The 15,199-nt window shown below is 33.4% G+C and overlaps 2 protein-coding genes across 5 annotated transcripts in view; one reads left to right on the forward strand and one right to left on the reverse strand.

Moving 5' to 3' along the window:
- Nucleotides 1-15,199, forward strand: part of LOC148308438 (uncharacterized protein KIAA0930 homolog) — a 52,794-nt gene that overhangs the window by 32,676 nt on the left and 4,919 nt on the right. The window contains exons 1-5 of one of the 3 annotated variants that reach the window (XM_088261759.1): nt 2,261-2,549; nt 7,552-7,800; nt 7,898-8,060; nt 8,339-9,448; nt 12,277-12,426. In XM_088261759.1, coding sequence (XP_088117885.1) covers nt 7,573-7,800; nt 7,898-8,060; nt 8,339-9,448; nt 12,277-12,426 — 1,651 coding nt within the window. In that variant the 5' untranslated portion in view covers nt 2,261-2,549; nt 7,552-7,572. Of the gene's footprint in view, nt 1-2,260; nt 2,550-7,551; nt 7,801-7,897; nt 8,061-8,338; nt 9,449-12,276; nt 12,427-15,199 lie in introns of those variants that run through there. The other 2 variants (XM_088261758.1, XM_088261760.1) reach the window with 2 other exon arrangements.
- The window catches only part of LOC148308439 (phosphatidylcholine:ceramide cholinephosphotransferase 2-like), a 129,124-nt gene that overhangs the window by 26,034 nt on the left and 87,891 nt on the right, over nt 1-15,199 (reverse strand). Inside the window, exon 1 of one of the 2 annotated variants that reach the window (XM_088261764.1) lies at nt 2,890-3,137. The exons of the other annotated variant lie outside the window; for it this stretch is intronic. The gene's annotated coding sequence lies outside the window, so the exon portion shown is untranslated. Of the gene's footprint in view, nt 1-2,889; nt 3,138-15,199 lie in introns of those variants that run through there. 2 annotated transcript variants of the gene reach the window in all.

Below are 15,199 nucleotides of genomic sequence, written 5' to 3' on the forward strand. Positions count from 1 at the left end.
TCGTAGTCGTACAGGAGAAAGTGACTAACTACCAAAACGTAAAATGTTCAGGTGGGCCATTTAAGTCACTTTTGTTTCGCAAGAAAATAAACATCAATGCAGTAAGTATTTTTTACCAAGTCAATATATTTTACTTCCAAGTTAAAAATCTTTCGGGATTTTTTCAGGGCAATATTACGCTAGTAAGATTGTCAATGATCACATTTTTGTAAAACAATGCACTTGGTCACTTTCTCCTGTATGACTACGATATCATAGCTAGCATTTCATGGCGCAAAAAATGGCTAGTAAAAATTCTTACTAATATCGGATTATATCCATATCGCTCACTCCTTTCAAGAACGTCACAAATAAAAAAACTTGATATTTCAGGAGAACGTTTTTAAAGTTTAAAAATATAACACAATGTATTAAAAATAAATATCAAGCCACTTATTGAACTTTTTACTGTGCAACAGATCTTTTTAGGTAAAACCTGAAGGTTTTTTCTCCATTTGAAAAATATTTTATTTGTTTAAAATAAAAATTAAACAATACCTTTTCTTCAAAATTCAAAAACAACATTTTCTGCACTATAGCGGGTAAATATCAAGTTAAAAATATGCCTCTTTTGCTGGGATATAGAACATTTTCTGGGCATTCCGAAAACGTGCACAACTGAAAATTAACGATTTTTGATTTATGACGTTCTTGAAAGGAGTGAGCGATATATGAGTGAGTAGTGCCAATAACTGGGTGGCTACCAACAACATCCCTTGTTTCCACGTATAAGTATATACAATGTAATAGGTCAGTAATCTATTGTACATCTACATATGTAGGTACATACTTCGTTGTGTTTGTCATTCAATATTGAATTAAATTGATCAACATGGGCGTTTTGTTGACTTTCGATGCATACCATATTGCGTTAAAATGATCTGGAATTTAGCAGTGTTCATTGTTATGAAGTGGGATCAGTTCCTGGCTCGGTAATGAAACACCATCATAATGCTTTATGCAAAGAGATTACATACTCTGTTTTGTGTACACGACACTAAGCGCTCGGATTTCACACGCTTGCAAGTTTAATTGACGTTTACACATACCTTGGACTTAGTACTCACGTATTTTAGCCATGTCACTGTTTCAAATAGTGGGACTTTTTACACGATTCTAAATATGTAAATTTTCACTGAACAAAATAGAAATATTAACCCGAAAAAAAACAACATACATAATTTGGTATCAAAGCAATCTTAGCTAAATATACGAATTTTTGCGAAATATATCAATTTAATATATTTTTTTTTAAATTTCCTTCGGAAAGAAGAACAGTTAAAATAAAAATAAAAATCAGTTAAAAACTACATTATTTTTTATTTCGGCATTCACTTTGTGGTAAGACATGATCAAATTATTTTAAAAAACATTTGTTTTTACATTATATTGTTACGACTAGTTTTGGAAGAATCTTTAGCTTCCGAGACTAGTCGTAACAAAATATAATACTCAAATGGTAAAAAAAGAAGTGTTTTATTTATAATTTTATCAAAAACTATTTTTCCTCGTAACACACCATTCTTCAGTCATTCTTTTTTCGTTCTAGCTACCAAACTCTGCATTGAATTAACTCTGCAGATTAAAAATGCACCTAAAGAGATGTTGCATTGATTTATCCTTAGCACACTAATTATCCTTCACATTTCTCTATTTATATCTTTTTGGATTCTCTCTCCCCCTCAACCCCTCACCTGATCCTACCTTTCATACTGTCCTCATATGCCCATATAACTAAACTTTCGAACTATATTTTTTATTAGACTGCGTATCTGTTAAATTTGTGCGAGTACTATATGCCCACTGTCCAAATAGTTTAAAAAGGCATAAAAAACATTGTTCAAACTAATCAGTTTTGGTTGGTTGGAAGATATTGCTTTATAGTAATAAACCGTCTATAAGTTCAAATAAATAGATAAATATATTGCGCAATAACGATATATACGAGTACTTTATATGTATTTTTAAAGTATTAAACTTATGCGTACATAATACATATGTACTTATATTTAATACAAATATTCAACAGAGATAAACATAATAATAATAAAAATTCTTTTTGTTTTGACGAAGATAAATAAGTAATCTCTTATTACGATATTTGTGTATAATTTATACTCTAAAACAAAACATTAATTGCTTTATATTACGTGAAACGAGTTATTTACTATACAAGGCATTCGTCTTTCAAAGTTGCTTCCATTCCTGGTTTGTTTTGGTCATATTATGTGAACCGAGTTATTTGCAATAGCGAGGCATTCATCTTTCAAAGTTGTTTGCATTTGTGATTTGTTTTGGTTGTATTATGCGAACCAAGTTATTTGAAGTGACAAAGCATAATACGTCTTACAAAGCTGTTTACATTCGTGATTCAATTCGGTTATATTATATTATGCGAGCCGAGTTATTTGCAATTCGTTTTTCAAAGTTGTTTGCATTTGTGATTTGTTTTGGTTGTATTATGCGAACCAAGTTATTTGCAGTAACAAAGCATAATACGTCTTACAAAGGTATTTACATTCGTGATTCAATTCGGTTATATTATATTATGCGAGCCGAGTTATTTGCAATTCGTCTTTCAAACTTGTTTGCATCCGTGATTTGTTTTGGTTATATTATAAATTCGCACTATCGGCTTCGTAAATAGCAATTACCAATTCATAGCCACACGAAATTCAAAGTCACGGTTCGGAAAACAACGTAGTTACCATATTTAGTTTTATCTATTGTACATGACCAGTAGACTTGGGTTAGCCAAGGTTATTTTTGCACGCGGAAACGGGAGTCAAATCTGTGTTTTAAGAGGAAAATCAGTCGTGGATAAACCAAGGAAAAAGAAAATGTGTTTACCGCCTAGTTTCTGCGAAAACTTCCATTGTGTTGAATGCACCGATCACAAAGGTCACTTGAACGAGTCGATAACAATGCCGAAGCAAAAAAATACAACAACAAAAAACAATAACACGAGAAGGTTTTTTTGTAAGGCACTCTGCGGAGACGCGATCACTGGGTACTCTTCGAGTAGGAGGGGAAAAAAGACAACGCGAGGAGAAGCAAGAGACAGGTCTTATCTCCAGCGCAACCGGTCACCAACTGACTATGAATTCATTCGGATTCTGAATAGAGCCAACGTGAATTGAACAACAGTTACCGAAGTCCGCCGCGGAACGCTTCGCCAATTCGCTGCAACGGATTACTGAAAATAATTTCACGTTGTCGGCAAAAGGTGCTCCAATATCTTTGCGATAAATATCATCTTGATTGGTTTGGTAAATGATTTCCTCCTGTAGGTTTATATTTAGATAACCTCGCGTTAAAATTAGGTTTGTATATTTACATTATTTATAGAAGACGAGAGACTGTTTGGTTTCGGCGTAATGTCGGCTGCCCAGCGCCCACTACTAGGTACCAGGTATTGACTGGGTGATGCGAATTATACATACATGACGTACATCGGTAGCTAACACATGAATGAAGCTTATATTTTCAGTACAACTACTACTACTATCGCAGATATAATGTTTTGATTTTTGATGTACCTACCATATAACACATATGTTATATTTCCAGTTGGAATGAATGGAAATAATGTGAATTTATTTTCCGTATATATTTTCCATACTACCCACCTCCACAGTTACCGCGTTCGGCTTTAGTGCTGGAGGTCTCGGGTTCGATTCCCCGCGGGCTCAAATTTAATAAAATCAATTTTTCACCCTGTTCTGGTGCCTAAGGTGCAGGACTGATCACGTTGCTTTCACATAATTGACGATTAGAATGCTGGGTCGATGCGATGTAGTGCCTTGTGCACCATCGGATAAGTGTGTTAGAAGAAGAAAAATAATGTATTTTACGCTTGAAAATAACAATAAGCGATGTAACAATTTTACTTTCTGTAAAAAAAAGTTCGTGCGTAACTTGGAAAGTAAAGTGATTCAACTAGCTTTCTCTAGAAATACTAATTATTATGAGCCAAATACATATGTGACACAGGGCGCCCGTAAATTTCTATTTTTTTATGCGAAGAATATGAAATTGGGCATTTACGGGGCTGGCGACCGTCATAGTCGCTGGTTTGAGTGATCACTTTACACGCGTGTAACATTCACCAATTCTACGCATGATTGACAACCACTACTCAAATTCTTGGAACATCTATATATATTTTTCGAATTCTAAACATATTACTTATATTGACTAGAATTTCATCAGAGACATCTATGGTGAGATGAAAGAAGCTTTTTACTGAGCAGAAACTCTTAAATTTGTATATGAGGTCCGAATCCTGGATTATATTCACATACATGAGAAACGCTAGAAAATATCCTTTTCAGTTTTTATTTATTTTAGCTTATAATTTGACCAGTAAATATAAAAATAACCCCTTATTGAAGATAATCCAGATTTGTGAACAAGTATTTGGACAAAGTCAAAATGTTGTCCCCAATTGTACTATTGACCACTAAACTGACAAAATCAATATACTACTCGCTCCCTATACGACTACATGTGCTCAAAAAACTACTCGATATTATAGCGTATTTTAGGACAACGCTATCTACTGGTATGCACAAATGTTGAGAAAGTAGTGAGATTTTCAAAACAGTAATTTCTGGACTTTGATAACTATTTTTAACGTCTTTCAGGCCCTGCCATAAGAAGCTGCAATGTATTCCTAAGTGCTACTACGGCCTCTTCCATAATACGAAATCAAGGTTTAATTTTTCTGAGTAAAAACTCACAAATCCATCGAGGTTTATGTTTTCCTGGTAGATATTTACAAACTTAAGCACTTCATAATATAATTTATTTTGAATTAAATGGAAATTTTGATCGAAGACGATTAAATTTATTTTAAAATAAATTTCTGACATAATTATTGTATACTGTTTCTGAAAATTCTATATTAGAGTGAAATTAAAAATTATCTTTTAAAATATATAAATTGGTACGTAGGTACTACATTTTAAGTACGGCCAAGCGTACTCGATCATAAAATGAAGACAAAATAACAGCATAGTATAAAGATAAGAAAATTATCCATCAAATCCAGATAATAATAATAAAAAAATATAAATAGAAAATAAAAAGGTGTCAGGTTAGGTCATAATAAAACGATAAAACTGCGTAAACAATATGAACTAACAATTGAACATTAATTAAATAACAGTGTTTTTTCTCTTCAAATTTAATTCGTAAAAATAATATATCGACCAGGAACTATGTTATAACACATGCGGGCTTGAGCCTTGTTTAATTTATGTTAATGTGACGAGTGTTTAAATTAAAATAAACACATAACTTTATATAAGGGTGCTATTAAACGACCCGTATAGATTTCTCATACTACATATAACTTTGTTACGATATATATATATATATATATATATATATATATATATATATATATATATATATATATATATATATATATATATATATATATATATATATTTAATATATATATATATATATATATATATATATATATATATATATATATATATATATATATATATATATATATATATATATATTGTATATATATATATATTTAATTTAATAAAATATGAAATATATCTGATTATTAACAGAATTCTATTTGCGATCGTTATGTACACACAAATCTACCTAGAAATATGTATGTGGTTTTAACTCAACGCAAATAATTGGGAAACGTCCATTTTTTCGATCGATTATAATTATTTCATATTATAGAAGCTTCAGTTTATTTACTGATAAACCCTTTGGACGCGTAAATCGACTATAGTCCATGGTTTTTACAAGCCATGGACTACAATAAAAGGAATTTTATAGAATACTTTATTTTTTATGGAAACTTTGTATTTTTCAAATCAACTTTTATGTTTTGCTTAACGCGTTCAAAGGGTTAAAAACTCACAGTTCATTTTTTCGGTGTAATATTTCTTACTATCTGCAGATTAAATAATAAAAAAATTGTATTATACTTCCAATATTGGAAGTGTATAACAATAATTAACATCACGAGGCCACAACAAACAAATTTAGGATAGATTTCGCATGTTTACCTGTTTAAAAATGACATCGAAACACGTGGCATTATAAATATTGGTTTTCACTGAACCAACTTTGAATCAAATATTTGTATGTGTACAAAGCGACCCGAATGGTATTTAGTTACCTTACGAAATTCCGCCCTAATAACCAACGCATACATAAAATATTCGACAAGTGAAACGCGACATGCGACAAGTTACAGGTGTTTCGCGCCTTGCTTTATTAAGCAATTATTAATGTAATCGCATTCAGCTCCGTGATTACTAAAAACTCAAACAATAAATACAATCCCATGCATGACCTTTCGGCAGTCCATTCAACCTGTTTGTACAAAAACTCGTGGAACTCCCAAAACACGCCTCGCGATTTCTAGCCAATGGATCATTCTCATGGTGTGTTATTATTGGCTAATAAATTAATACGAAAAATCACAAGACTATCGGTAAAATTCTTATTGAAATCTGCAGAGAAGTAAGTGAGATATGAAGGTTTAAACTTTACATATTTAAAAAACGAAAAACGGACACCGCTAAACGTCATAAAATTTTACGTAATCGGGGGTAGTGTGGGGCGTATCCCTTTATGAATCTGCTTTATGGAGCTGTAATAGTAATAGTGTGGATTCGTTTCTGTGACGTCATTCGTTACCAACTTACGAAAATAACGTTTTTACAAAGGCGAATTTCGCAAAAGAAAATGATGAATGAAACTTTTGATTATATCGGTTGTTATAAACACAAAACGAGTCTTACACAATCCTTTATAGGTTGAAAATGTTAAATTAGATAGGTACTCATCCCGAGTGATAATACCCTATTCAGACAGACACCAGACTCGCACGTTTTATTTTCATTTTTTATCTTTTGCTAAAATATCCGATTAATTTTGTTTATTTTGCTGATAAAAATGGAGACTTCGTTCTGTTTTGTTTAATCGCTTTTGATTGTAGCTAAAATATTATCCGATATTTTATTCGATATTACATGATTGAGTCCCGCGATAAATGAATGGCGATAGATATAACAATTTTCATTACTGACCTTTATTTTCGTTATTAATTTAATACATCCAAAAATTAACGCTAACTAAATTTAAAGAAAAAAAAAGCTCCTGTTCGCACCCAAGTGGTGTATAGGGCACCGAGTCGGAAAACGCGATGTCAACTCGATCGTTGATTTTATGACGGTGGAGGTGACCAGTCCTGCGCTCCAGGTCATTAGAAACTATGTTTGAGATATTTGTGATGAAATAGAGATTACGGAAGTGAAGGATCTGAATGTAAAGAACAATAACGTTACATGGGAAAGGAAATAGAGGAACAATAGTAGGGATGAAAAAGCAGCAATGCCGAAGGCACTCGAGATTGCAAACCCTAACTGGTTCTTTTTTTTATTTTCCTTGTCTAGTGTGTATTAAAATTGTACGTAGTACCAATTTTACTCCCTATTTAAATTGTTGTTAATTTTCTTTCAGCAATCTTCCCTCTCGACAAAGATGGCGCAGCGAATGACATTCGGCCTCTTCGCTGGAAGTAGCGGGCAGAGGTGCGAGTTCGTGCGCATGAAGGGCCCTCAGGGCAAGGGGCACGCCGAGATGGCCGTCACCAGGCCGCGGGGGTCGGGCGCCGAGACGCCCACCTCGGAGCCGGGCTACTGCGCCACCGACATGTGGGACAGCGACTGGGACGAGGACCCCGATGACTTCTTCATCTACAGACATCAGGTAGGATTTAGCTTATCTGGCAATCATTTTAAGTTTTGATTGTTAACCATTTTAATTTTATTTTTGCATGCGTCTCACGCTGTTAAATTACTTTCAGAGGCGCTTAAGCGACCCCAGTTCCAATTTGAACAACTTCTCTCGGAGTGGATGGAAGACTAAGAACTACGAAGCTTCCGGCGCAAAGAGCCGGTCGGAAAACGAAGGACTGGATTCTCTGGCAAACACCGTGTCAGAAATCGAAGCCGGAGATCTGAGGGACGGTAAGTATCAGTAGACTCGCATTCGGCAGTTGTAGACGCCGATCCTATTCACCGATCCTTTCACACACCAAAAGATAGAAACAACAAGAACGGAGTGTAAATGACATTCTGTTTCTATCTACTCGGCGGTTCGGGTTTTCCGGGGGGTGGAAGCGGGACGACAGACCTCTAACGATTGTTGTTTCTATTTTCTAAAGTAGAGACCCCTTCACGTAGTTTTCTCATTTAGTTCAAATTAGTTCGGTTCGATGAACCCGTTCTGTTTTCTTCTGTTGTAGAGCAACCGAGCTCCGCTCCAAATCGTCCCGCTTCCCCCCCGCGCTGCTGCACCACCCCTCGCCACTGCTGCACCGCGTCACCCTCGTGGGGGGACATGTCCGAGGTGTACACGAGGGACCAGGACTGCGCCAACGAGACCCCCGCTTGCCTTATTAACGTCACGCCCAAAAAGGAAAAACCCAAATCCGTCCCGGGTCCGCCGCCGCTCAAAGCCCAACCGTCTGTCGAAACTAAACCGGCGAAACCGAAAGCGACCGCTAATAAAACTCCTCAAGCGAAAGCGAGAGAAGTGAAATCTAGACCGGCCGCGAAGCCTAAAGATAATATTAAGCCTAAGGAAATAGTCAAATCTAAACCACCCAATAACGCGACGAGGCCTCCCGCTCGAGCGACAATAAAACAGCCAGCGGAAAAGAAACCTCCCGTAGTTAGCGCACCGTCGAAAAGAAATATCAAAGCTAAAATTACCAAAAAGATTTCGCCCGTGATAGATGGCAAGAAGCCACCGAAACCCAAAAGCAATAAAGAAGAATACGAACTAGCCGATGACGCTACGTCTTTGAACGTTTGTAATGGAGATGACAAAAAAGACATCATCATCAACGAAGAGACTATCGAACTTAAAGAAATAAAAATGGGACTTATTTGCGATCTGGACCTGACGACAATAATAACGGTAAACGGCAAGGAAGAATTGCCATGTACCGATGAAATCAAGAACTACCAGTTGCAGGGCAATAAGTACATCGCCCAAGAGCCCGAAGAAGTTCAGATAGTTATAGCCGTGAAGACTTACGCTCCGGTGGCCGAGACGGTAAAAACTATCGAGATAAACCAAAACACGGCCGTATCTAAAGTGGACTCCGATCTGCGGGCACTGAAGGTGTCGGAGGAGGACTGCAACGGGAACGACGGGGACGACGAGGGAGAGAACCCGGCCCCGCTGGGCGTCGTGAGGAGGGACATACAGGGCTACTGCACGCTGCCGCGGGGCCGGCGCGGGGGCCCCCCCGGGGCCAGGGGCGCTCCGCCCCCGAGGCCCCCCAAGCGCACCACTCCCGACGGGACGGACATCTACTATTGGTGCGACATTCCGAAGAAAAATAATGGTAACTCACGAACCGTATGAGTGTCACCGATCAAAGTGATTTATGATGTACATTATATATATATATATATATATATATATATATATATATATATATATATATATATATATATATATATATATATATATATATATATATATAATACATACATATATATATATATATATATATATATATATATATATATATATATATATATATATATATATATATATATATATATAATACATACATACTTCATAAATGCTTCCGTTAACATTTATTTTAAATAGGGAAAACTTGTTAAATAAAATAATAATGAAAATGGCAAATTAATAAAGCGCCATTTTTGTGAGCAATCATCTCAAAGACGCTTTATAATTTATATATATATATATATATATATATATATATATATATATATATATATATATATATATATATATATATATATATATATATATATATATATATATATATATATATATATATATATATATATATATATATATATATATATATATATATATATATATATATATATATATATATATATATATATATATATATATATATATATATATATATATATATATATATATATATATATATATATATATATATATATATATATATATATATATATATATATATATATATATATATATATATATATATATATATATATATATATATATATATATATATATATATATATATATATATATATATATATATATATATATATATATATATATATATATATATATATATATATATATATATATATATATATATATATATACGAAAATGGCGCTTTACTATACAAATTATCCAAATTTATTATGGTTATTTTTTTGTGTGAAAGGATCGGTGATTATTAGTTTCTTTCTAACGCATTATTTTCGGGAGATTTTTCACTGCAACATTCATTTCAAGATCGATTCTTGAAATAATCATCTATTCCTTGATTCATGGCACCTTTTTTTACCAATATTAGTACTCAAATGGCGTTGTCGAAAAATGATAGCCATGATTTAACGAAATGTATTTTTATCCCGCTTGTTAGCAAATGACGTAATGGTATATTCATACTATACATACCGAAGTATTTCCGGTATACGTGATTCAAATATTATATTAAAGTATGTATCTTATACCTACTATGTGTCTACCATAGGAATGCGTTTGTTATATTAGTAGGTTCTGTATTAGATCTATGCGTTTAAACAAAATAAAATAAAATAAATTGTTATCAATATATGGATATTACAACGGGACAAAAGTGTTTTTGAGAAGGGAATATGGGAGTTGGAGCATTTATTTATTTTAAGCATCCAAATGATGCATAGGACACTGGATTGGACCGATATTATTAACTTGATCGTCAATTACATGAAGATAAGGTGATCAGTTATGCACTCAAAAATTTTGTTTAGGTATAGGATTTTTACGAAGTACAGATGGCTTAACCCTAGATAACTAAACCGACGTTGTTACTAAACATTCGTAAAAAGTACGACATAAAAATAAAAGGAGAATAAATAAAATAATCAAATACTTTTATAAATGTAGAAGTGATAGTAACATTCTTTGGGTTTTAGAAATCACGTAATAATGAAAAAAATATATATGTACATTAGGGAGGTACTGTAAAGCAGGGGACGCAGGAGCGACACAATATTTTATTTTTCCAGTAATTGTCATTTTGGCGTCGTAATTTTTACGATAGTTTAGTAGTCTAGGGTTAAGTGAAGGAGATCAAGGACATTACTAAGAATAGAAAATAGTGTAGGAGTAGCGGAGAAGAAAAGCAGAATAATAGTAATGGCTAGGGCACTCGGGGTTGTAGACCCATACTCGTAATAACTTAAGTAAGGTAATAGGTTCACTACTGATAGGTCTCATAAATATCATTAAAAAATCTATATTCCGATAATATCAACCATCTTCGGTTAATGCTATGTAAATAATGTACACAAGATCTCGTGACTCAAGTTTTCAAATGAAGCTAGCCGAGTCAATAATGAATAAACGAGTCGGTATTGCATTTTCCTTGAGTTTCTTGACGGTTCATTGGTAATTAATGTTTATACAATGCATCGATGGACTTGTTGGTATAATGCACAAGGTTGCCTTATTTACAAAAACAAAATCAATGATATACAGTTCTAACATCGAGGTTCCTACGACGAAAGGTTTAGTGTTAAGTTTTTAGTGTTTGACCACAGATTTCGTAATTAACAGTACCATAAATAGTTTTTTTTTTATCTCACACTATAGAAATTAAACAATAATTTAATGTGGGTATATTCTTAATAAACTAGCTTTTAAACAAATCAATGGATCTTTGTCAGACGGGAGGAATATCTAATTTAACATACTTAACGTATAAAGGATTGCATTAGAATCGTTTTGTGCTCATAACAGCCGATATAATTCATATTTTCATTCATCATTTTCTTTTGGAAAATTCGACTTCGAAAAAACCTAATTTTCGTAAGTTGGCAATGAATGACGTCACAGAAATGAGGAGTTGTTTTAATGTTGGTGTCATTGCTAAATTATTGGCGGCTCTATTTGTTGATGTCTATGGTTTAGTATTAATCAGTCTTGATAAAGAAGCGGTTAGTTTCGAAACCGGTAGACATTATAATTAAGTTTTAATAAAATATTTATAGTGATTTTAAAACAAAGTTTCATTCAATTATAAAATGGAAAATTACAAAGTTAGTGCTTCAAATATAAATTATACAAAAAAAATGTTTCGTAATTGTTGAGATAGATATCTATGATATATCTTGAATATGATGGTTCTAATCGTTTGATTATGTGGTTTGGTGGTACAGAGCTGGACGATGGAGCCTACAACCCTCTGTGGGCGATGCGCGGCTTCACGCAGACCTTCCACTTCTGGAAGGAGAACAAGCGGCAGCAGAGCACCCCGCTCAACGCCTTCCTGACTTACGTCACGCTGCCCTGGTGGAGCATCGCCAAAGGTACGCACAACGTAACTTGGTCTCGCCAGGCCAACATTCCAGTAAGCCATGCCAATATTGACCTCGTGTAAATAGGCATTTAGAGACAACGGGATGTTTTCGAGCCACATTTTATGATCTTGCCTTTTTCATCTTTTGTAGTAAACCGAATGGAGCTAGGTTTAGAAAAATAGGTCATGTGGGGTACTCTGATCTGGTGGCTTCAATCAATACTCCAAGGTTTCTATTCATTATCATGATTTGATTACAACATTTTGAGTTTGTCCAAATACTTGTTCACAAAATCTTGATTTTCTCCAATTACAGGAGTTATTCTCATATTATGTTTTTGACATCTCATCAAAGATGAAGAAGAATATGGAAGTCTGGGCATGTATGGAAGTCGTAGATGTCTCTGGTGAAGTTCTAGTGATTCAAGAATAATGTTTCAAAATTGATTCAAATATATAGAACTTCCAAGAATTTGAGTAGTGTGGTTGTCAATAATGGGTAGAATTGGTGAATGTTACACGTGTGTAAAGTGATTACTTAAACCAGCCTATGACGGTTGTCAGCCCCGTTAATGCCCAGACTTCCATATTTTCTTCTTCATCTTTGATGAGATGTCAAAAAAAAAAAAAAAAAAAAAATATATATATATATATATATATATATATATATATATATATATATATATATATATATATATATATATATATATATATATATTTATATATATATATATATATATATATATATATACTTATATACATACATATGATTTCATTATGTCCAATCGATTTCATTAGAACCAATGGAGAAGTCATTTTCTTACTCCATGTAAGTTCCAACTAAGAAATACTTCGTGCAGCATTTCTCGTTTCTTCTGTTTTTTATGGCTTTTCACCATTCTAGAGTGTTCTAGCCAGCGTAGAGTTATTTTTTATTTACACTTTTTACATTTGAATTAAAATTATTAGTTAAGCATTTCACGTTTGTCAAGGAATACTATTTCCACGAATGTAGGTTCCATTGTGAAGATTTTAGTACCCAGATGCGTTGTGTTCTATGTCTAGAAGGCAAAAGATGTCCTGGAGCCAATTTGTCAAACTATTCAATCCATTGAAGTAGAATGTATTTTAACAACTTCCAGCGCCATCGTTTCCTTCAATCGCTTGCTGGATTCTATTAGCCTGTCACGAACGCGCATCCTTTAATTGAGATGCTAGTTCCATAGCCAGAATGTGAAATTTAGTGGATTGGCACTGTAATTGCCCGTGTAGACAATTCCTGTCGTTGAGAATGGTTGAGTGGAAATGCGATGACTGACCATTTTCTGTAAATGTCTTTGCACTGTTCCGTGTCTGTCTGCTGTGCTGGTCGGGGGCGTCTGTGTACCGGCCAACGTCGAGTCGTAATCGGATCTAGCTGACTAATTGAACTAAACACTAATCCCTTTCACTGCCTACACTGGGGAACTTCTAGAAAATTTGGTGATGGACTTACAGCCTTGTATTATTTAGATTGGCAGTGACAGGTATATTAAAAGCTTTTAAATGTAAATCCACAGTAAAATCGGGATACAATTTTATGTTGTTTCACATTTTCAATAAATTTCGCAACTTAGTTAAAAAAAAAATTGCTAAGCAAGAGCAGATCTGTCAGGAAGCCTAGATGCTTCTGTATCAGATCTGGGCATGCGGTGGGACAGCTTTCAATAAAATGTCGTCTATCAACCTATGCCTGATAGTAAAATCTTGATATTGATCTTGTCATTGAAATCGTTCAGTATACTGGCATTGTAATTAACTTGGTGTAAATGGTTCTTGATAGTCAATCTGCCTCCGTATGTAAATGTGAAATCTTTTATCACAACAGGCTACTCGGCTGCCCAAACTTAAAACACAATAAGGAACATTTTTTTTTGTAGTACTTTTTTTTCATTTTTGGACTAAGTAGAATCTACTTAGTCCAAAAATGCAAAAAAAAACGTTCTACAAAAAAAATCTCCCTTACTGTGTTTTGAGTTTGGACAGCCGTTCTATCATTCTGTTTTCTTAATTAAGTACTTTTTTACTAAAAATTATATCATTTTGATAAGATAGCAAATAATATTTCCCAAAAAAACGCATTATTTAAGGGCAATCTACATAAACGGAAATAAAAAATGCATTGAACATAAGGTAAAAATAATTTTGATTTGCATGTTTTAATTGAGTAAATTGTGATATGTACATCGTACTCTTGCTTGAATAAACCTTGCAAGTAATACAAATATGTTTATATGCATATATTTTATAATAATAATACTTTGTACCAGACAACCTGCAACCTTCCTGACTTCCGGCTTTAGGAAATTAATACTTTATGTTAGATAATGGCTTATTATGACTAATGACTTACATTACTTAGTGAATAGAATTTCTTATCATCCAATGAACGCAGAGAGTCTCTCAATCATTTTCACATTGAATTGAACGAAACCTCGATTTTCGACTTTAACTTACCTGAAACAAAACAAAAAACAGAGTTAATAATCAGACAAATTTAAGTGAAATTTTCGATTTAACTATATTAATTTCGTCCATGATATTATTCGGTGTATAAAAATAAAATAAAAATGAAATAAAATAAAAATCGGGGAAAAGAAATTGACTTTTCCCAACTTATCAGGAAAATGCATCAGTCCTTTCCTACAAATATGCAATATATTTTTTCTTGAATGTTTTTCGCAGATACTTTGTGGCACATTTTATAAACTTTATAAATTTAAACAACTTTGTTTTAACCAATT

Source organism: Brachycentrus maculatus, unplaced genomic scaffold (genome assembly GCF_059751285.1).
Source record: "Brachycentrus maculatus isolate JH-2025_06_01 unplaced genomic scaffold, ASM5975128v1 h1tg000166l, whole genome shotgun sequence".
Taxonomy (NCBI): domain Eukaryota; kingdom Metazoa; phylum Arthropoda; class Insecta; order Trichoptera; family Brachycentridae; genus Brachycentrus; species Brachycentrus maculatus.